The 23804-nt window shown below is 46.6% G+C and overlaps 1 protein-coding gene across 1 annotated transcript; it reads right to left on the reverse strand.

Annotated features, from left to right (window-relative positions):
* Positions 1-9112: 9112 nt before the first annotated feature.
* Positions 9113-23682, reverse strand: SNX5 (sorting nexin 5). Its single transcript, XM_058020172.1, has 13 exons — positions 23604-23682; positions 16819-16923; positions 16237-16347; positions 15595-15716; positions 15152-15275; positions 14442-14537; positions 13473-13578; positions 13316-13391; positions 12442-12481; positions 12258-12344; positions 11027-11186; positions 10221-10306; positions 9113-9673 (listed from the first exon to the last, which is right to left on the reverse strand). Exons 1-13 carry the CDS (start codon positions 23634-23636, stop codon positions 9626-9628), a joined length of 1194 nt encoding a protein of 397 aa, XP_057876155.1. The 5' UTR covers positions 23637-23682; the 3' UTR covers positions 9113-9625.
* Between the last annotated feature and the right edge of the window lie 122 nt (positions 23683-23804).

Consider the following 23804-nt stretch of genomic DNA (forward strand, 5'->3'; position numbering starts at 1 on the left):
GCTGGCACGGGGACACTCCTCATCAGCAAACAGGGCAGGCACGGATGTGGAGGGAGGGATACACCTCTCTGGGCTTGCATGAGAACACTGAAAACACATTATTCCTGCAGCCAGGGCATCCTTGATGTATCCCAGCATTGTGGGTGACACTGTCTGTCCCCTCCATTTCCCCCTTTGATCTGTATTGTTCACTGCAGCATTCCAACTCTTCCCTTTAAGCATTCCTGCAATTCCAGGCCAGGGGGATGGAGCCTTGGGTTTTCCTTGGGTCCAGCTCTGCAGAGCAAAGAGCCCCAAAGGTTCAGAGGACTCAGGGAGCACCTGCTGCTGGGCTGATCACTGGGATTGGGACTGGGACTCCTGTACACGAGGAGTTACACAAACACTACCAAAGGTGCTGCCTTGAGCAGCTTTGCAGCTCTGCAGAATGCTGAGAAACAGCTTTCTGTAAAGCCAGTGTACCCATGATGTATCCATGCTCTGCAGTGCATCCTGACATTACAGGGACAGAAAATGCCTCTTCCATAGAGCTCAGCAGGATCTGACCTGCTCCCAAACCCTCTGTGCAGCCCAGGGTGTTGATTGACTCACTGACCAATTCCCCATGGCATGGCCTGGGCAAAGCAGCTCCAACAGGTGTCCATCCAACACAGCATCCCTCTCACCTCCTTGGGAGAGCAAGGGAAACCATCGCTGAGCACTGCAAAGTCACAGGACTGTGATTCTGAGAGTGCTGGAGCTGGGGGGCACTGCCACACCTCTGGTGAAATTAGTGAGGAACCAGCACCCCACCGTGCTGCACCTCCCTTTGCAGCCTCCTGGGGGACAGACAGACAATTCCCCACCTCCCCTGCCTGCTTTGTCAGGCCTTTGCAGAGCTGCAGGACTGCCACTTAAACAAGGATTGTGTAACTTCAGCCCAGAGCTCAGTCACTCACCCAGAAAACAAGTCTCCTTCCAGGGCTGCCTTATCTTGTGGCTCTGGTAGGCACAGGATATGCACACATTGGCATGGAGGGGCAGGCAGAGGACAGGAGGTGCACCCAGAGCTCCCATTTCCTTCTCTCTATTGTGCTTTTAAAAGAAATGGTCCCTTTTTATACCTCCAGCAGGGTCCCCAGAAGTGCTCTACCTGTCCAGCCCACACAAGACCCCAGATCCACTGTTCCAGGAGCAGGGAATGGATCTGGGGCTCTCTGCTGAGCCTTGCAGGCCCCTTCTTATCTGCTCCACCCACTGTGGAGCGTGTTACTGGGCAGCAGGCAGGAATATCCAACAGCACAGTGCCAACAGGCGATAACACCATTCCTACATCCTTCCTGCTGGGGCTGGAGCTGGGGCAGGAAGGAGGGCAGGAAGCTGTCACCAGCTCCATCTTTCCCCAGAGCAATCCATCTCTCACCAGCCAGCAGTGTCCTCCTGGTGTCCTTGCTCCTTTTTTAGCTGCTCAGAAACCAAACAGAGCCAGGTGGGTTATTTACAGAGGTTTCTCCACCAGGACACAGGGATGCCTGTCTCCCAAAGAACTCCCTGTTTCCCTGCTTGTTGTGTGCACCAAGGAAGCTCTGGCACTTTAAGCCCTGTGCCCTCACACACCACATGGCTTTTATGATTAACCAGTTTCTATAGACCAAATCATCCTGCCTGAGGAAAGCTTTTCAGCCAAGCATTGTGTTTCTCCCTCCAGAGCACATCCTCCAGCTTGCCATTTCACTGAAGCACACAAATACCATGTGCACAGTCCCAAGGAGAGCAAATAAATCTTTCATTTTCCCCTCTTCTATTTGAGTGAAGGCTGAGCCATGCACAAGTGCCACATTACATTTTGCACTTGGCTTTTTGCTGCCCAAAAAATTTTCTAGTCATCCTCTCCAGAGCCCCTTGAAATGTCTGACATAAAGAGGTGGTGTGTGTGTGTAAAAGATGGACAGACACACAACCACCCAGCACTGGTTCCATTAGCATTGCCTCCTGCCTTTCTGCTGCAGAGCACCAAGCTCTTGGTGTCCTTTTTGCCACAAAGGAGGAAGGTGCTGTCACAAGGAATGCAAGAGATTTGTTCACCCCTAAGAAAGTTCTTTAGCCCCTTCTTTTAATAAAAGGATATCCCAGTCCTCTAGAAAATTAAAAGAACAGAAATCCATGCAACACACAGTTTCCAGAATGGTTGTCATTGACAACCAAATTGAAGATGAGCAAGTCCATCTCTGTTTTCATTTATTGCCTTTTATTCCTCCTTTTGCACACACCTAAGGGACGGGCAGGGGGTTTCTTTTTCACGTGGTCTTGTTGACATCAGAGAGTTATTTATGTGTCACCTTGCACATTTTACAGGCCAAAGGATTAGAAACACTCTGGGAATCAGGTGGCCCTAAAGAAACCCAGCCAGGCCCTACACCAATGGGCCAAGCAGTGCCAGTTCAGCCCCAGAATTAAGGGTTAATCAGGCATTCTGCAACAGATGGATGTGAGGCTTAAAAAGCCCAGACTCCCATCAGGGAAGAGGAACCCCATCCCAGCAAGGTGAAGACACCTAAAACACACAGCATTCCCAGCTGTTGATGGGAAAATAAAGTAGCACAGAAGGTAGGACTTGTCTTGTGCAAATATACCTAGGGAGGGCTGGTGGTGGAAAGGAGGAGGTGGCACTTTGTGGTCACTCATAAAAGGAAGACATGGATCAGGTGGCCTTGTGGTGGCTCCAGACAGACGTCACAAGCTGCCTTGTTCAGGGCTGGGCAAACACAGCCAGGGTGCCCTGCTGGTGTCAATCAGTCTTGCCTTGACTCGAGTCAACACAGCCATGCCAGGTGACGTCAAAAGACTCCCTGCCAACGTGAGAAGAAGCAGAGCAAGAGGGTCCTTTGAGCATTCTGCACTGCATCAAAGCTGGGCTGTGGCAAGGCTGGGGACAGCTGCAAGGGAAATCCTGGAGCAGCTTCAGGAAGGATACAGGACTTCTGGGGTTTTGACACCATTCCCATCACACTGGGTGCCAAAGGTACCTTAAATTCACCCACAGTGTCACTATGAGCAGTTCCAAGAGGGGTCCCCAGAGACCTTGCTGCTGATTTAACACATCATGTTGAAAGCAGTGACTGGTGTACAAAGAGAAGCTGATGAGCAGCTCCCTTTCCAGCCAGAACACCACAATCTACTTGCAGGAATGTCCTCTGGAGCCTTGAAACAAGTCCAGTTTCATGAGCATCAGCTCAAAAACTTGACCCAGAAAACACTGTTGAGCAAAAGCTAAAGCTCACCAAGTCAGACATGGCCTTTTCTTTTTCTGTTCCAAACACAGCTTGGGGTTGCAATGGTGTGGACAGCAGTGGGACAGAACCAGACCTGAACTAAACAACTGACAAACCTGTCTCTGGAAGAAGGGAAATTCCTGATTCAGTGGTGATCAGTATCTACAGGTGATCAATAATCACTGGTGTACATCAGTGGTAACCTGCTTATCTGGCCTCTGAAGCAGAATAGGCAAGAATGACAATCCTGGTGACAGGTGAGGTATTCACGTGTTGGCAGCATCCAGGCAGCTCAGCCTTTATACAAATTCATTCTGTTAATTAACAGTGATGGCTCGATAAAATTAGTTAACCTACCACAGGCTTGTCTGGTCTCAGCTCCTGAGGGAAGTAGATCCTCCCACAGAGCCTGCAGTGGAAAGGTGACACCAACATGTCCAGAAAGATCTGCCTGGAGTCTCTCCTCTTACCCATCTCATAAGGACAGGGCAGCCCTGAACATCTGGGTATCTGCAGGGACAGATGGCCAGCTGCTCCATCTGCACATGTGGCCCAGACTGGTGTTCCCAGCAGCCAGGATATGTGAAAGATTCCAGGTAGAGAGCACAGAGCCAGCACAGCACAGAGGCCTGAGCTCCAAGAGGTCTGAGGCAAGAAAAGGCACACAGGGAAGGCAGAGGGAAACAGCAGTGAGAGGAGCTGCAGAGTTAAATGGAGAGGCATACACTGAAAGTTTGCTAAGTATCTAACTTCCAAGTGAAAATCCCTCCTGCTCCTCACATTAATCAGGGCACTTAAAACTAGTCCTAACCAGCTGCTCCCACTTCCTTTGTCCAGCTCTTCTTAAACGCACAAGCAGCCCACTAAGAAACAGAGCAAATATGTGCAAAGGTTTGCAGACAAAAACAGAGACCTTTGGAAAACACTTCGTAGAAGCAAGCACCCCTCTCCCAGCACAGAGGCAGCTGTGCTTTACAGTAGGACAGTTTCCAATGTTTTCTTTTTCTGTGCAGACGAGGGATTTCCTGTCCTCCATGGCAACCACTTTGCATTTACTGAAGGAGGCTGTGCCAATAATCTCCAGAGCAGAATGAAAATTTTTAAAGTGCCACTGCCTGTTAGCTCCTGGATTTAACTTGATGATGTTTTCCACACCCATGGTTCCAGTCCATTCTTCTACCCTCCTTAAAAGTGCTGCCAGTGGGGGCAAATCTCCAGTGCTGCATTGCCCATGGAGAAGGAGTTTTTCAAGCACTGGTGACACAAGGCTTTCTGAAGTCACCAACTACCAGCACCTCCCAGCAAGAGCTGTCTGTGCACCTTCCAAAGGACAGGGTTTTTGCTTTTTCCAGCAAGACACAGCTCTCAGTGTGAAGACAGTCCCTGTCATGAAAACAGCCCTGGACTTTGATGGCCCAGTTCTTCCTGTGACAGGTTTAGAAGTAATCGTGCCTCTCTTTCCTGGAAGGGAAGCACTCACTGGACCAGTGCTGGTCCAACAGTTCCAAAACAGAGCTGAGCCAAACTGAGCCTCCCAGCAAGGTGTCCTTCTCCACCCCCTCTGAGCTGCCCTTGCTTAGGTCTGCGTGCTTCTCAGCTCCAGGGACACAGATTCAGTGCAGTGACTTGGCAAGAGGCCTTTGTTTTGTTTTGGCCCATCTCACACCATTTTAGCAAGTTACATCAGCTTGGCCTGAGGCCACACGAACATCAGGACCAGCCCAAGGCACACAATAAGAACAAAATAGGAGGGGAAGTGAGGCCATCCCCTTGCAGTGACAGTGAGCTCATGATGGAACTACATCCATTGCTGTCTCAGGCTTTACTGTACTAGAACATCTCTCATTAACCACTTACATTTAAAGAAGTTTTGTTCAGCAAGGCCTTCAAGGAGGAGCAGTTCAAGAAAGAGCTGGAAGCTCCTGACTAAAATGTACTAAACCTGAGATACATTTTTGGGCTGAGTCACAGGTGCAATCTAAACTCCCTCTCCTGTTTCATAGTCATTTCTCTTCTTTCTACTTTTTTCTTTTAAAATCCCTTGGCAAGGGAGCAGAACAAACTTGATCCTAACTAAACCAGACATAATAAAGCAGGACATTGTTTTCAAAGCAGGCAGTAGACTAGCATTAAACAGGAACCCTAAAGTTCTTTTTCACTCCTGTTTTATGTCAGTGAGTCAGACTCTCAGGGGCCTTTTCCTCAAACAAAACAGGAAAGTTTTTAACTAATAGCAAAGCAACATTAAACATAAGGAACAAAAATGGAATGAGAATCCCTGAATTGATAGGGAAAAGTTCTACAGTCTTAGCTAGAGAGGTTAAGGTGCTGCAAGCAGTGAGTGCACACAGTCCACTGTTCTCTAGCTTTGAGTCCTGACAAGAAGCCAAAGTACCAGCACAGGAGCTCTCACTACACATTTCTACCTGCCCTGGACCCCAGCAGCCTCTCTTGCAGAAAGTGACCTTGCAATTCTACTGCCAAGTAAAACAGACCCGCAGAAGAGAGCACTAAAAGTCACTCAAACTGACTGAAATGCTTCACTGCATTGGAGTGGAGGCAGAACAGTGACATTGGCAGCTCCACATCTGCACAGAAGAGCAGCAAACCACAGCCAAGGGACAGCCAAACTCAAAGCCACCAGCACGCATTTGACTGCTTCCAAGAGCAGCTGATCAAGACAGCAGGAGCCCAGGAGTGGAATTTCAGAAGCAAGTTAATTTCCTGGATCTGACAAAACCTCCCCATGGAACCACAGGCAAGTCCCCTTTTCCACATACCACCTGAATTCCCTGTCCTGTAAAACAGGCACTGTTCCTGCTGCTCTAAGTCATGAAGCACTCCTAGCAGGGATTATTTTTAGCATGCAAGCATGACAACCCAGCTGAGCTGGACTCTGATCTCAGCTGGTCCTTCTCATTGGCTTTGTAATATTAAAAGTAAACAAAAAGCAAAGCTGAGCCCACACCAGAGCTCAGCCATGGGGCAGAATTTTGATAGCAGATGAAACAGAACTTTTGGTAAACAGAGAGCTGCAGGCAGCCAACAATCTGAGGGATTACGTGGATCACCAGTGGCTGCACTCATTCACTGGTGAGCAGTGATCCATCAATGGACCAAAACTTCAAACCCATTTTAGATATCCCACTCTCAGCAAGCAGTGACGCAGGTGTTGGGAGGACAGACTGAAATCACTCTTGACTGTGCTCTCAACCACAGCAGCAAGTGCTGGGAGAGAAGGGAAGAACTGAAAACTCCATCTAAGAGCAGGAACTCTGCAGAGTTCTCTGCTTCACAGCACAAACAAGCAGCTTCTCCCAGGGTGCTGAAAGAGACAGCAAGTCACAAACTTTGCTCAGAAAACCTTCCCCAGTCCCCATGTTCGGAGAAATTCACATTTGCTATCAGAAGTGTAGCACAAGGGCCTCGGGTCAGAGCTCCTCTACAGAGTGTGCAATCCAGAAGAAAGAGGATGGAATGGAGAAAATCAGAATAAATTGGGATAAATAGCACAGAGTACATGCCCACGGCTCTTCCGTGGGCTTCCCAAAAGCACACAAAATGTTCTGGTTTTTTTACCAGCCTCACCATCAGTGATGTGCCTTCCTAGAATCATGACTACTTGCACACGTCAGGGCAAACCAGTTCCTTCCTGAAGTACATTTGATCCTTAATCATTCCCTTTCTCTGGCTACAAACCCTTTTTTTTTTTTTGCAGCACCTGGAATCACATCTTTGTGCAAGAGGACATGTTTTTGAGCCCCTCCTATGGGACCAGCTTGGCTCCCATCTGCAGTTTTTCTCCTGTTAAATCTTTAACACACCTTAGTAAATGTGACCAAACAGATTTTCCTCGGCCCTCATTCACATAGGTGGTGAAGACATCTGCAGCATGTGGCTTTTCACAGCAGTTACCATCACAGTGATAAGGCCTGTGCCTGTTGTCAAAAGCCAATTTTTAACTCATAAACTAGAGGAACATAAACCTCATAAACTAGAAGAACAAGCTTGCAGAGTTAAAGTTAACCTGCTTTACAGATGAGATCAGTAAATATACATTAGTTAATCCTTGTTTGGGACATCTATGAGACTCTGCTCTCATCCACCCCAACCAGCCTTTTAAATTAAGTCTCAGCAACATTTCTAAAAACTTATTTTCATATTGATGATAACCTGCTTTATCACACTGATTTGCCCAAGCTGATCTTCATTCTGCTAAGGCTTTCTTCAAGGCTCTGCTATAAGAAAAGGCAGGTCCACTGATATTGCATGCCTTAAAGGAATATTTCTGTCCTTCCTTATGAGCAGGCTGCCTACATACACAGCTAATTTCTCTTATGTATGATAAGAAACTAGGGGATGCAGGAGCCTTTTTAGGACTTCATCTCGACTCAGCCTGAGGGGAAAGGCGGGAGCAGGTAAGCAGTGGCTGTTGCAGCCTGCCACCCACTGGCCTGCAGAGGTGTGAGCTGTACTGGGGTTTGTTTTCCAAGTCACTGCAATGCACTCTGCTGGCAGCAGCTGACACGCAGCAGCTTCATCCAGAGCAGCAGTGGCAGAGACTGCTGTACAGCTTTCTTGCAGTTATTGTAAATTAACTGCAACTACAGTAGCTGCAACATCAGTACAAAGCCATAATTACAGCCATTTGAAGTGTTTAACATACTTTTAATCTGTTCACATTAATATCTTGACTTGGATTAAGGTATGTCAAGAATTTAGAGTGCCAACACAAGAAGAAACATCTTGTGGAAAAGCTCCAAAAGGGCATTTGAAATAGAAAAAGGGTCTCTCACTTTGCTTCCAACACTGCATGAAACCCACCATAGCCTGGGCTACGTCTGGGGTTGGGACATAAAGTGTTGTTTACCATGGCAAAAACAACTGCACCCTTTCTCTGGAGAAGTCTTTGAGCCAGGTTGAACTAGTTTAGGACAAACAGTAGGCTTTTTGTAGGAAAAATCAAAACTTTGCCAGCATGAGCCATCCAGTTTGGGACCACTAATTGCCCCAGGGCAAGTGCTAGGAGCTTATCATAGGAAGCATCACTGTCACCTAGCAGCCACATAGAGGCCATATATGCACAATGTGCTTATAGCAAACAACCCCAGGTTGAAACTATTCCTGCCAAACAGAAGAAAAAGAAGCTCACACATTCTTCAGCTACTCTGCTGCAGGATGGTGTGGCTGGCACAAGCTGCTCAGTTTTCATGGAGTATCAAGAAGAAAAAGCAGTAGGGCCCAGGAAAATAAACCCTTAGAAACTGCCACAGAGCTGCCCATTCTCAGAGCTTCTCTGCTTGGAGCTGCTTCAGGCATTCTGCCCAGAGCACAGCCACAGAGCCCACTTTGAGCATGATTAGGAGTTTAGTCACATGAAATTCAGCAAGGCTGAGACACTCATCTCACCCAAAAGTTGCCTTTAGGAGGGTCTGACTCACTGACCTATATCCACGGATGCCAACTGATAACAAACTGTCCAGTGATGGCCCTGGGTCTTGTGGGCTGAGCCACCTCAACTGTGGCACTGTGAGCCCAGCTCTTTCAAGAGCTTTATACCTTCCAGAAGCCCTGAAGATTTAAACAGCCTCTTGCTGCTAGTAGGAGGTATAAAATTACTTTGCAATGCTGTACGTGCAGCACAGGGAAAGTAAAAGTTGCAGCCAGTCACTCAAACAGCAATGTCACTTGAAGTCCACACACATTTCATTTCAACACCCATTCCAAGAACAATCCTCTTGAGTCAAATATTTCTCTCCAGTGCTCTGAAGAGCTCCAGGTGATGAGTAATTCGTGATAGTTCTGTGTCTGAAGCCTCTTTGTCACTTTACATCCCACACAAATTCTTGCCATACAACAGCTTGTTGTGTCAGACATCTTTATTTGCTGTGTTCCCCAAGTGTACAAATAGTGAATGTAGTTATAGAAATTCAAAATATATTGTAGTAGAAATCTGTCTGGGAAGTGGAATGCTAAGATATTCACTTTATAAAATTATTACCCTTAAGTCACTCTCACTTGGCAAGTTTTAAATACATCAGGGCCATGAAGAGACATTATGATCCTGCAAAAAAGGAGTTCTCAGTAAACTTTTTCTGCTGGATGAAGTCAGTCAACAGCAAATTAATTTCTTACATTTGACTCATTTTGAGTTATCGGCCAACAGGATGTTAGCTACATCCAGACAATTCATACACAATTCAGCTCCCATTTATACCAATAAAGTCAATGTATCACTATCAACATACCTAAGTATTAGTGAAACAATCTCAGTGACATTATTATTATTTTAAGCTAATGAAGTCAAGCCAATAAGTTGCCCCTGGCTATTGAGTGCAATTGATGCTTTTGTCACATTTTCAGAGTAGGACTCCTCAGTTCTTGAACAAGTCAATACAGCTCTGCAGGAGAGACACATTGTTCTGCAAAGGAAGAGAATTAGTTTCAGATGGGGATGACTGATAATTCCAATCCTGCCTTTCACAATGAAGTAGCTTCCCAAATAGTGGGTCTGACACAGGATTTTGTGCAAAGACAAGCACTCAAACAGTAAAGAACCAAAACCAGATCACACATTCTGCAGTCTGCCTCCTCCTGCAGGCCTGCAACCATTAATCAGTTTGTGCTAAGGAGAGGGGCAAGAGTCAACAGGAAGCCTTTAAAGTGGGCCAAACTGAGCAGTGTCATCAAGGCTTTGTGTCACATTCCAGCTCAGCACTGAAGCAGCTGCCTGTGCTAAAGTCCAGTACTCTCAGGGAGTGGGACATTAGACTTTCCTTCTCCAAAGGAAGCTGAGGATGCACAGTTACTGCTTTGTTCTCTACATTAAGTTAACAGACCCTTCAAGCCTGCCCAGCAAAGCTTGGCTGAGGCTGCCTGATGGGAAGTCAGATGACCCAGCAAACCCTCCCAGTTACACACTACTCATTTCTCTCAACCCATGTCTGTTAAATTCCAAAGAGAACACACCTTTGCATGTTTTATTTCCAGTTCTGCCATTTCAATTAAGTTTTTACGGAATGCTGCTATTCTCTTCTGTTTGAAGCTCATCAGTTCTGTAGAGGAGGAAATAAACAAAGGTAAGAGATAGACAAAGTGTGACAAGCAATGCCCCTCATGTTTCAGGAGTTCTGTTGTGCAGCTCAGATTACAGTATTTGATCAAAAAAAGGTTCAAGAGTTAGTCATGCTGTTTTTAGACAGAGATGCAGTCATCACATGATACACAGACAGCTTAAGACAGAAAAGCTTTGTAGGAAGAGAGCTGGAACAAAGCAGAAATAAGCCACACAAGCTCTGTGAGAACCTCGATCATTTAAAAGCCAGATACACTAAAGGTGCAGCATGCATACTATGAAAGCGTATTATAAATATATATATATAAATATACACACATATACACATCTACTGAGAGCCAGTGTTTGAAACTCTGTGTAAGGCACTCAGCTGTATTGGGAGGGAGCAAAAGCCTGTTTGCACAGCTTTGACTGAGATAATTAGTTACCCTCTAGTAGTTACATTCACATGGAGGCTGAGTTCAGTCCAAAAACAAATACTAGGGGCTTATAAATAAGGTTGGTGTAGTATTGACACTGCTCTGCTACAGAAAACTGCTTTTAAAAATGTTTAGCTGCATTAGTTTTACAGTATCTATCTCTATTGTCCTTGGCATGTTCAGACTGTTTGCTCAGGAGCCTTCAGTAGCTGAAGGTCAGATGGAGACCTCGACTGCTTTAAGCTCTCCTTTAAGCATAAGTTCAGCAAAGCCTGTTTTACCTTGTTTAGCAGATTCTGAAATCTTTTCAAACTTCTGACAGCAATCCTGTTGATGTGCCTCAGCCAGCCTGACGTCCTTGCTCTTTAGTCTGGCTTTGTCTAGAGCTTTGTTCGAGTTCTCATAGTCAACAAGAGCCCGGGTTCGCCTGTACAGCAGATCCTGAAGAGACAGAAAAAGCACACCAGAGCCTTACAGGACTACTTCCCAAACTGAGGTTACAGCCACCTTAGCAGCAGGAGGTTTCACTTCTTTCAGCACCAGATTCTGCTTTTTCAAACAAGTTATTACAGCCTGCTCTTGGCATCCTTTCACAGTGCAGCACTACACTTTCAGGACAGCCAGTTAAGCCTTAGTGAAGGAAGTCTAAGGGCTACTATGGGCATAATTTCTTCCCTTAAAGTAGTTTCTCCTCCTGTAAGATAGATGTCTCCACTAAGAGCAAAAAGCACTTTCTGAATTCCCTCAGTCTACTTCCAGCAGCCATTTAATTTGGAGATCTGACAGCTTGACTGAAGCACTGCACTAACCTAGACAGGGTAAGTATATAGGTCTGTGAGCCAATCCCTTCCTAATGCAGCAGGAGTACAGCTGTGATGTCTAAATAACAGTACACCCCACTGAGGGGGGCTGTAGTGGGTGTTCTGGGGTACCTGACATTACAGGTATGACACTAGCTGAAGTGGCTCAGTAGTTGTACCTAGATACCTTTTTGCAGCATGGTCATCCCCTGTCAAGTCAAGTTTTTATTAGAAAAAGTGTTGCCAGCGAGGCTTTTGCAGTCACATCAATCTACCAAAGCCCTCTTAGAAGCCCAGACTCCAAGAGCCTTCACAAGTTACCACTTATTTGTGCTAAGGCACTCAAAAAGTCCTGAAATCAGTCCCAACTACTAATTAGTCATCATTGATTTTATTGGCAAGTCCATGACTACTCAGGCAGGGAACAGGAAAGAAACTGCTGCAGACTTAAATTCAGTTTGCTCTAACTTACAGAAATTTAAAGAGTTCTTCCACTTTACATGCCAAAGAAAAATTGGTCCAAGTCTTCTGTAAGTGGCTGAGCTCCAGCTAGCTAATATATAGCTTCTATATTCTGCTGTGGTTTAAGAGTCTCAGGTTTCTTAGGTAAAACAAGGCTCCACTTTCCTGTCTTCTTAAAGCACAAAGAATACCACGAGCGAGTTGTGTTGCCCATAACAAAACTAAGCTTCAAAAAGAAAACTCTTCTCACCTTAGCAGCTTCTATATTGAGCATGTAGTATCTCAACAGTTCAGAGAGCTTTAAGTCTTCATCAGATGAAACTCTACTCTCTACCTTCTGCAGAAAGAGGGAAAAAAAAAAAGTCAGTTTAGTTGGTGTGTAACAGAGTCAGAGATTCTTCTCCCCCACACCTGCCCCCAGCAAAGCTTCTTACCCTGAGTTTCTCAAAGAGCTCTGCAACTTTCAACAAGTACCTAGTGAGGGAATAAAAAAAGCATAAATAAGTCTGAGATACTTCTTAGTCTGATAAATGCCAGGATCAATTGGCAGGAAACCAGAAAGCTGAAGGCTGGAGTTTACTCCTGTATACAGATCCAAACAAGGGCTTGGAAAAAACTCATTTAGGCAAAGACCTTGAGAAAAGGTTCAATGTGCTGGATTCCAGCCTACCAGAACAGTACAGCTGAGCAGCTCAACACCATTTACTGTAACAATGCTCCTCTCCAGAGCATAAAAGTCTTGTGGAGAATTTCCCTGCTGCTATCCAAGAGGGATGAGCTGACTTGTTGATTCAGCTTTACACTCTGTTTTAACAAGGTCTTGGTAAATTGATAGCAAAGTCAAAGGTGGAAGAAGTCACCTCAAAAAAGGCAACTGAGTTCCCCTTAAAAAATCCCCTACTATTCTGGAAGTGCAAAGGTCCAGAAGATAGTACAGATCTAGTGCAAGCTGACCTAGTGCAGTTATATTTACAACACATTAGAACCCACACACAAACCCTTTCTTCAGGGTCTCCAGCAGTTTGTGACCTGAAGAGAATCATGGAGATTTCTGTTTAGAAGGATTTGATGACCAGCACAAGTAACCTCTAGGCCACAACTGGCAAGTTATCAACTAGCTCAGAGTTAGGTGCAATTGATGACATTAGGTTTGCCAGAGCAAGGGTGCCAGAAGAAAGAAGATTTTAACGCCACTTGCATGCAATTCAAGAACCTCAAACCACCTATGACCCAATCCTCTGGATTTTACAGAAGAAATTTGGTTTTCCCAGACTCAGGATATGTTTATGAACAGTTGGAATTGCTTACTTTTTGATAACTGTAGGCTCTTCTAATGCCAGGCTGTTCAAACAAGCTGAAGTATAAATATAGTCATCTGCAACATCTGCAAGAACAAGACAAGGTTTTCAGGCTGAAATCATCAAAACTGGATGATCCCTTGGAAAGGGGCTTTGAAAAGATTCACTTTTATGAGATCTTGTCATCTTATCTGCTTTTGCACACGCATCCTTGATTCTGTTGTAGTAGTTCACAAGAAAAGTCTTCTCTTGCTCAAAAAAATCTTCTACTTCCTGAAAAAGAATATGACCTGTTAAGTCCGTAACTGCAGAATACAAGCTCTTCCCTTTTTTAGGAAGGGCCAAAGAAACAACCACAGCCTGGGCCTGAGCTTGAGCCCATCAATCCCTAAGGAAAAACTGTTCAAGACAAGATCTGAGCCAAAGGTTTGACATTCCAAACCACCTGGCAAACTTCTTCCTCACTGTGCAGTGAAGATGAAGTTGGCACTCAAATACTGATGCAGGCTGTCTGAAATAGCCAGTAAGTTATGGGACAGCCCTCAGGACTCCCAACTGCTGGAATTTTATTTCCTGGGCCTGCTGCAACACTGTAGCTAAGGACTAAGCAGTTTACAAGCTTGTTTCTCATCCACACCAAACATGATACATATTGTAATGTTTCATGACAGTGCACATAGGACAAGAAGCTTTTTGGGAAGTGCTGCTATGGCAACACAACACAAAAGCTGGAGCAAGACCAGTTACAGGAGTCTTTGGTATTTGATTTTGTCTAGTATAACCAGAAACCTACAAATTATGTCTGTTCACAGCTCCAAAGTAGACAAAAGCCACAAGGATACTTCCTGAAGGTATAATTCCTTCCTCTCCAGTATCAGGTATTAAGGCAGGTCTTCTGCATCCAGAAACTTGAATTATACACTGAAATTGAACAGCCTAAAGCCACAATGTCTGATTTCTATAGAAATCAGAATTAATACAGGCTACTCCTCTCAACTGGGAGAGCAGTAACAAGGCAGGTATGTCAGTAGCTGAGCCTCATGCACAGCAAGCCTGAAGCAGACAGCAGTAACTTCCCTGGAGCAGGAAGCAAGAAACAATCAAGATTAGGGTAAGACACAAAGCAACAACCTTACCTTGACTCCAGAGAAGAGGACCTCATCAGCACTCTTTACTACACTTTTTAAAAAGCCACCAAACATCTCTTTAGTGTTTTTCCTCCGCACACTCAGCTGTAATAGAGAGGCCAAAGCAGCTTTAAAGTTATACCCAGGGAGAGAAAACAAGTTTTGTTTTGATACTTGCAATGTTAGTAACATCCTTTACACTTAGCATATGTCAGAGCAGGTTGATTTCCAAGCCAGAATACCCATATAAAAATGTAACATGTAACAGGTGGCTTGGCTACAAGTAGTTCAAGGGATTTTTCCAATTCCCATAAACAGCTCTGTTTCTTCTTGCATATCTTGGCTCAGCATCTATCACTCATAATTAGGTGTGATGAAACATATGCGGGAGTGACTTTAATACACCTCCATTCCTCCACTTTAGGACCATGCAACACAGCACAGGTACACCTGAGCCATACATGTTTCCAAGGTAAAGACATGCAAAGGTGGCTCCCTAACCAGCTTGACAAGGATTTAGAAATATGGTGGGATTTACAACAGAGAAAGGCGTAAAGGTCAGGCTTTCACCCTTCAGCCATCTCACAGAAATACTTGCAATATCTGCTTGCTGATGCTGCACATAGATCCACAGACCATTCTGACTGTGCCCAGCAAAAACAACAGCACTCCTAAAGTTTGCCTCACTTGGAAAGGGAAACAAGGAAAAAAAGCCTCACGTCCTGGTCATACTCCAGGAAAACATGGAAATTGCGGTCCTTGCTGAGCACAGGATGAGAAGCAATCCTCTGCAGGAAGATCTCATGTGATGAGACAGTCTTCTTGAAGACAGCGAGGTATTCACTGCAAGGAAACAACAGACTGAGATCCTCTTTGTACTACCCTCTTCAGTACACAAAGAATTGCTTTAACTTTAGCCCATGAAAATATTCAATTGCAGACTTCTGAAACAGCCAGCTTGTGATAGCGAAGCTACTTTCAGTCTCTTTACCTAGGAAGTTTTCCAGCTTGAAAGCTGGAAAAGCTGGGCCACTCCCCAGCTCCAGGATTTTCAAGACACCCTTCAAAACAGAGACCCTCGAGATCAGTTATCACCAAATTAGTTGCTCTCCCAGGAGGCTTCTCTAAATGCAGCTTTTGGCAGTAGACTCGTTTTACTTACGCTTCCAGCTCTTGCTTCATTTTGGCAAACTCTTCTTTTGTCATAGACACCTCTCCTTCCCCCAGCTTCTGCATCTTCTCTCTGGGACCATCAAAGTCAGGCTTTGAAGGTGCTGGAGGTATCTAGGCAGGGAATTGGTTAGTCATGGATATTAGCAAATAAAGTTTTCCAAGATTACTTCTAGCCTCCTCTTTTGCCTGGTCATAGGAAAGTGTGGTAAAGAGTGCATGATCCAGGAATTCTAGATTCCTGGTTTGTGTTATCCTTGCCCCAGGAAGGAAGCCAACCCAGAGAAACATCTTCTGTAATCCACCCCATTGCCAGCCTTCTAAAGAATCGTGATAGGAAGGAAAGCCCACATTTAATAGATTATTTCAGTGTGCCACCTTCAGGCTGATATTAATACCACCACAGAGTCAAGGACTCTCACAGCACCTTTTGCTGCTCCAAGCTATATGCAAAGTTAACACAAATGCCATACCACTCAAGTTTTCTAGGAATTAAGGAAACAGGAAGCATAGGGAACACCCAAATCACAGAACACCAGTAACACTGGTAAAACACACTTCATGCCCTTATTAGCAGGCACTTTAGATTGCTACAGTTTCTCACTTTGGATCACATTCTTTAGGAAGTACTTACAATGAGTCCTGCATACTCCTCAGTTTCAGTGAGTGTATCATGTAACCACACAAAGTCTTCGTGCTGCCTTGTAACTGAAAACTCGGGGCTTTGAAAAGCTGGCAGTGTAGTCTGGAAGAGAATATATAGAAGCCCTACTGTTTTGTAAATCAGTGCTTTTAGGAACAGTTCTGTCCATTTCCAAAGGAAGCTATTCTGCTTACTAAGAGCCTTGCCCACTCCCTTTTAGCTGAGCTGGCACTTATTCAACAGCACCACTAAGGAGACTGTTAGAAAAAAAAAAAGTACTGTTGTAGAACAGCATTAATGCAGTTTGTTTTGTGACATTTCACAGTAGCTCCCTTCCTACCCCCATCCTTCTGGTGTCTAGCTAGGATTCTTTATCAGCTACTTGCCTCTGTTTAGAGAGTTCAGATCCTAGGAAATCTGAATTTCTGCATATATATACACATCCCCAGGCCACCTTTAAGTGGAAAATCTCCATCTAATTAGATTTTCTTCATTGCCAAGCCCATCTTTGCAGTTATGTGTACTGCAAATACATCTGTTACTTGCACAACCTCTTTTTGCCCATGACCTTACCTTAGTGTGCACAGTGAACTTCACTCTGTCCTTTTCACTTAGGGCATCAGGGATGTCAATTTGGAGAGAAGGATCAACATTCAGGTCCACAGATACAGACCTCAGCTGCAAGAGAATTCACAGAATAATCCTTGATCAAGTATCAGGTAAGTTTAGTGAACAAGGGCCACACTGCACTCCACACCTGCCTTCAGGTACACACTTATGATCAGAATTCCTTTCCCAGTGTTTCAAAGAGCCATAAACTGAGCCAGCATTTCTTTGGGGGTTTATTTCTTCATTCATTCCAACAGCCTAGACCTAGAACATCATTTCAAGACTACTCAAACTTTCAAAGAGCAGTGGAATAGCTTTCTCAGTAGAAGATCCTCCAGCTTACACACAAAGACTGTCTTCTAAGAGGCCCTCCCTTGCTGCAGCCTGACAAATTATTGCTGTTTTCTGCATAAGGGAGAAGCCACCAGAGATCAAGGTCACAACACAGGAAGTTTGCTGAAGAATGACTATCAGAGCCTGGAGGAACGCTGCAGTTCCCCTCTGGAGATAATTCTGAAGGCCTTCTCAGAAAAGCAGGCTAGAGAACTGCACCAGGCCTGCCATCTCAGCACCCTGCAGCACAGAGCACACCAGCCAGGACCCTGCTCCTACCTCTGCACTTCTGCACTGCACACTGAGCTCCAGCACCCAAATGGTGCCAGGATCTGAGCAATCCTATCATATCACAGATGGCTAAATGCTGCCCCAAGCCTCTGCAAAGCTGCCTAAGAACTATTGATAGGCTGCCTGTTGTAAGGTGAAGTTTGCTTCCCAAAGGCTCTGGAAGATGCCTCCCCCCAGGCTGGCCATCTGCAGCCCAGATCTGGTATGTGACAAGTGTCTCTGGCTGCCTGCAGAGCACAGAGCTGCCAGGACAGGCAGCATTTGCCCTGCCACTGCTCTCCCCATGATCAGAGTGCTGTGAATAAGTGAGGGATACCCCAGCCACTGCACCCTCCAGCCATGCTAAAAACACTTCTGTCTGCTGCATCCTCACTGTTAGCTAGAATTAAAAGGAGACAAATAATAGATAAAACTTGCTAAGCCTTACAGCTATGGAATGGCCTTGCATGCAATCACATTCAGCTCCCCAGAAGATGGAAAGGACAGAAGATTTTTAGCCCATCCTGGGCATTGCCTTGGCAGTGAGCACACTTACAGGGCACAGCTCCCTGCAGTCCCAGGCCCTGTTCACATCCCACAGGACATGGTGGCACTCCAAACTCTACAGGGACTCCAAGTAATCACTTCCCTGCAGTCACCACTTAGGACAGACCATTATGCTCCCATCCAGGCAGGAATTCTGGTCCTTGCTAGGAAGGCACAGGCCAGACAGAGGTGCATGGTTCAGAGGTCACTGACACAGGCTTGGGCAGAAGCTGCTCTCACCCCCCAGGCACTGCAGGAAGGACAGGTAGAAGGCCACCAGTCAGGCCCTGGTTTCACTGGGAGCACAGTGATGAAAGGCAAGTTGGTTGGTGTTTTCCATTTCCCAGCCAAAGCAGCAAGATGCAGACCCCAGTGTTTTACATCCTGCTTACTTGTATTTGCTGTCCAAACAGGATCAGCAGTGCTAACAATATGAACTGCTGAGTCTGGAAAGTATGATAAGCCAAAGGAAACCATTTCCTCTCAACTAAACTTAGGAAAGGATTACACAAATCAGACAGTCCTAAATTTGTGAGCTTGCTTGCTTTCTTTCTTGTAGAGAAAGTAACCTGTGATTAGATGCTCTCTAGTTACCTACACAGGAGACAAACAAGCACAAACATTAGAGGGTCCTGCTTGGCCAGATTAAAGCAGTTAACATGTCACAAGCATGTCCTGGTACCCTGCACAAACTGCAAATGGGATCTGGAGCTAAATGAAACCAAGGTTTGTAAGACCCCAGTCTGCTCTAATCCTGTGAAGGTCACTGTGGGCTCGTAACTCCAGGCCAGAGACCTTCAGGATTACAGAATCATGGCTCAGACTACAAAGGGAACATTCACACTGTCCGACTTCAGGAGGAGAGAGTGCTTTGTTTCCCTACAAAAAGTGCTGGAGCAGCATTTGTCCCCTGGATGGGGGAAGCAGGAAGCCCCACTCCTGTCAGCACAGCTCTGTAAAGCCCTAACTCAGGGAGCACCCACAGCAGATGTCTCACACCAACCCCTGACCCACACCTGCCCTGCACACAAGACCTTTTGTGCCACCATCTCTCCTGCGCCCATCCCACAAGCAGGAATGGGGACCAACCTCCTCATGGGCACATGAAGGCTGTGCAAAGGAATTAAACATCCATCTCCAGGCATCCAACTCAAGGCTTTCCCAGGTCACCCCTCCATCTTCACTCTCTGGCAGCTCCTTCATACCCAGAGGCATTTCTCTGCTAGGACATCACTGCTTCCTCCCCAGACTCCAAGCAGTGGGGCAAGAGAACTGCAAGTTCCCCATCCAGTTACCAGAAACCAGTCTGTCACTCCACACCCTCAAGGGATATAATCCAAGCTCAGCAGCTGGGAAGGGATTATTCCTCACTGGTAGCAGATGCCCAAATAGGTACAGAGGACACACAGAATGGAAACAGCTGGGTTGGGCTGCAAACTGAAACACTGACCCAGAGCCAGCACAGTACTCTCACTTTCAACTTTCATTTCTCTTCCTCAGAAGCAGCTTCTGGTTTGCAGTGACTCCAGAAACTGTTACAGCTTCTCTGACACCTCCCACGTCTAAACTCAGCACTCAGAGACTTGTTTTAGGATTCCTAGGGTTTCTTGAGGATTCAAGCAAAACTCCCTGTTCAGTGCAGTTTACCTGTCCAGCTGGTAAATCAGAACAAAGCAGAGCCCTTCACAATAACACAGACATCATACTGGTTAACATTTCAGAACCAAAAGACTATAAATAGATATTACAGTACTAATTAGGACACCATGATAAACACCTGATCTAGAAGCCCAGGAAACAGCAGAGATCATTACAGTGCCCAATCCAGGTAGAATTTTAGAACATTTGGGTTTTTTTGTATTTGTTAGAGATGCTAAGAAAAAAAAAAAAAAAAAGTTGGATCACTTAAATACAAGGCAGTGATGACCATCAGCTAGCAGACTTCTGCCTGGCAGACATGACATTTCTGATGTGCTTGCAGACACCCAGAGGGAGGAAATGCCCTCAGCCACCCAAGTCTCTCAGTTCTGGTGAGAGGCCTGAGCTGCTGCTTTTACAGTTCCACCCTCTGCAGTTTTAGCATCAGCTCCGGATGACTCGGTGTCACTTCTGCATTCTAACAAAAGAATCTGCCAGTGCAAGCAACTGTGTACAACTTCTGACTGCCAGTGAAATGGGTATTTGTTCCCAAAGACAGATGAATCCAGGGGTTTTCCACACAGCCAGGCTCTTGGAAGGAGCAAGGAGCCCTTCCACAAGGGCTCACAAGTCAGAGTTTTTTTGTTATTGTCAGCTACCTTTTAAAAACCTTCTCCCCTTACTGTCATTCAAGCAACAGCCCACAAACAAGGCTTCAGAAGTAATTACATCTGCCACTACCTAAAACCCATCACTTTTTACAGAGCAGACTCTAATTAAAGCTGTTTAGGTGCTCTCCAGAGAGCACTAAAAGATCCTGGTGTTTATACAGAGCCCTCAGTTCCAGAGGGCCTTGTTTTGACACCCAGGAATTAGCCAGCAGAGGATCTGGCCAGCAGCTATCAGCAGCATTAGATGCTGGAACTACTTTTTAGTCATTTTCAGCACAAGCAGCATAAGTTTCCTTTTAATCAGGATTCTAAAAGGACATTTGAAAGTGCACTGCAAGCATGCAGCACTACAGAGCACGTGTGAAGCTTGGATTTTGCAGCCCTTGTGGCAGTTTGCTGTCTCCACCCTGACACTGAGCTGAACAGTCCTGAAGTGGTCTGGTTACACACAGCCTCGAAAATTCAAGCACTGCTTACTTATGCTATGGAAAATGCTTCCCCAAATGTGTGACTTCAAACTGAAGAACTCCAGTGATGCAAAGGTTCAATTATTTTGCTTAAAACACCGATAAGGAGGGAACAACAGCTCAATGTAGTCACAGTGAAATGGCATTCCTCAGCAAGTGCAGTGCTTGCCAAGGAAGCAGAAGGCCCAGAGCACCTGTTGCCTTGGGCTGTGCAATAAAGGGTCCCTCTCCTGCCAAAGGCATCTCTGCCTCACTCTGTGCATGAACCTGCAGGTCTCACAGCTCCTGGCAGAGGGAAGGGCTCCATAAACATCCAAGGATGCCACATTCTGAGCAAAAGCCGTGCTGGCTCACCCTGTTCCACCAGCAGGACACCTCCACCCAAGCCATAGCCTCCTCAGCACAGCTTTGGCCATGCAGGGCAATCCCCCGTGTGCCTGCAGAGCACAGCCTGGGGCTGAGCACTCCTGGCCCAGCTCAAATGGGAATGGTGCAACAGCAGCAAAGCCCAAGGCACGGTCAGCATTGCCCAGGAATGCTCTGCTGACCTCCCACAGTGGGGCCAGAGCTGGTGGCAGGGATGTCAGGAGCAGGGCAGCCTCACCATGCTGGCTTCACCTTCTGTAGCCCAAACTGCTTCGTGGAGGCTGTGTGTCCTTGAGAGGGCACCATCCCTGTCCAGGAGCTGGCTCCTTGCAGCAGCTCACCTCCCTGCTGATTCCAGGCTCAGCAGCAGGCAGGAGCAGGGTTTTTTTGCTAAGCACAAGATCCAGTATGGTCTCATTCCCTCCAGAATGTGCAGCAGAATTTGTCCAGCAGAGGCACCACTTGTGAGTGATAACAGCAAGTCCCAGGCCACGACACGACATTTTGTCTTCACTGATTGCTTTGTGGAAGAGGTGCTACAATACATGCTCTCAGCATTTTGATCCAGAACATTTCAGCTGCAGACTGAAGCCCTTAAACACCATGGAGGCACTGACATTAGGAAATACCAAGGTATTTACTCAAGCTCAGCTCGGAAGTCCCACCACTCACTTCACATTCTGAAGTGCCTTTTCCTCCCCCATGACAGATTACACCTTATTTTCCACTGCACTTCCAATCACCTTTATCCTACCCTCCCTTCCTCTTCCCACATATCCTGATCCTCTCCTGCTTTGCCACCTCAGGGTCAGTTTTTAGTTTATACTTAACAGTGGCTCCTATTTGAGTTAATTCCTAATGAAGTTTACTTTACAGGCATGAGTTTTATCTACTGGTCACACACCAGTTCCATGTTGCTGTTTCTCTGCCCGAACAGAAACAGACAAGATAGGAGCATTTCTATCCTCCCCCGTGCTGCTGGAATCCTGAGACAGCCCTACAACCTAAAACAAGCTAATCCTTGTCCACTGAGCATCAGAGTTTAAAGCTACTCCAGCCCCCACCACGAGAACATTTTCCCCTCCCCCCAATACTACTGTCTGAGTTAGAAAGGCAGATAAACACTCAAAAGTTACCAAATGTTGCAAGAGAGTTGATATTTGACCTTCCCCTCGAGTATTCTCCAAGGGCAGACACTTTTTTAATACAAAGAGTTTCACATGCAGCAGAAAAGAAAGCCTGTGAAAGAAAGCACAGCTCAAAGCAAGCTACCAGAAAATGCTTCTTCTACAAACTCTTGTCTGTCTTACTGACTCAGGGTTGTTTCAAAACAAGATTAATACGGGAAAGAAGCAGAGAAAAGAAAATTAACCAGAAGTCAATAGAGGCTGGTGCATTTCTAACTCCCCCAAGTTAGTTAATATACATGCTCCAAAGAGCTGGAGAAAAGACAGACTGGAAAGACTTTCAGCACACCTAACAGCTTAAAGCAAAGTCATCTTCCTGCCAGCAAAGCTTAGTCACAATGCAAAACCACATGCAGATGTGACAATATGAAAGGCAAATGGGCGACTTGCTGACTCTTACAGGGCTGCCTTGCCTTCTTCTCAAGGTGTGCTGAGGGTAGTTATTAAACCAGGCAGTTTAGGTAGGTTAACCCAAGCAGCTCGTCCAGCAGAAGAGAGAATTCCAGTCACTGTCTGCACTACATAAACATTAATTCACAAAGTTCCTGCTTCAGCATTTCACTTGCATTTCCTCTGAGGAGCTGAGAGTCTTAACACTAGGAAATCCCCTGTGCTGCTTGAAAGGGGAGACACGAAGCTCCTTGGCACTTACAGCTTCAACACTTATCCGGAGAAAGGAAAACCAAGCGAGAAAGGAAAACCTTGCTGATGTGACAGCCAAGGCAGAGGGGCAGCAGCGCAGGTGAGGTGACAGCCGGCAGCCCAATGACCGCGGAGCACAGCCGGGAAGGCCGGTCACAGCCCCAGCACGGCAGCTGGCCCCGGGGAACAGCGAGTTTAACCCCCTGCAGCACCTGGCCCAGGTCCTGCTCCTGCATCCATCACCTGCCAGGCCCGGCTCCGCAGCTCCAGGCCCGCGGGTATCACCTGCTCCGCCCGGGCACAGAGCGCAGCCCGCACAGCCCTGCCCTGCCCTCCTCTTCCTCCTTCCCGCCCCGGCTCTCATCCTCCCGCCCGCTCACCTTTCCCCTCCGGGCTGCTCCCCTCGCCCACCCCGGCCGCTCTGACCCCCTGCCCTCAGGAGACCTCAGCACGAGGGTTAAGGGGATTTATTTTCTTTTTAAAAGTCCTGAACGGAGCAAAAGCCAAAGCCCCGTCACTGTCCCAGCGCTGCCGGGGGCAGAGGAGCCGGGAGCTGCCTCTCACACCGCGGGGCCAGCTCGGCTGTGCCCTCCCTGCCGCCCCAGCCGGGCTCGGGCCGCCACCCTCACCTTGTCCTGCGAGTCCCCACGGAGCAGAGCCATATCTCCAGGCACAGGCAGCCACCCTGCACCTTTCCCTCTCTGCTCCTCCCCGCCACCTCCTCCTCATATAACCCGGGCGGAGCCGCCGCCGCCACACCCCCCGAGGGGCACTCGCCATCTTTGGTGAGGGCAGGGCGCTGCTGCCTTCATCGGAGACGGCACAGCTAC

This window comes from Melospiza georgiana, chromosome 3, assembly GCF_028018845.1.
Source record: "Melospiza georgiana isolate bMelGeo1 chromosome 3, bMelGeo1.pri, whole genome shotgun sequence".
Lineage (NCBI taxonomy): Eukaryota > Metazoa > Chordata > Aves > Passeriformes > Passerellidae > Melospiza > Melospiza georgiana.

Bases quoted from the DNA above. Each gene is read 5' to 3' on its own strand.
- SNX5 (XM_058020172.1), bottom strand. From the start codon at position 23,636: ATGGCTCTGCTCCGTGGGGACTCGCAGGACAAG. The intron at 12,482-13,315 runs GTAAGCAATTCC...TTCCCTCACTAG, and splicing joins GAGCCTACAGTTATCAAAAA to GTACTTGTTGAAAGTTGCAG. The intron at 10,307-11,026 runs GTAAAACAGGCT...CCTCCTCTACAG, and splicing joins TTCAGAATCTGCTAAACAAG to AACTGATGAGCTTCAAACAG.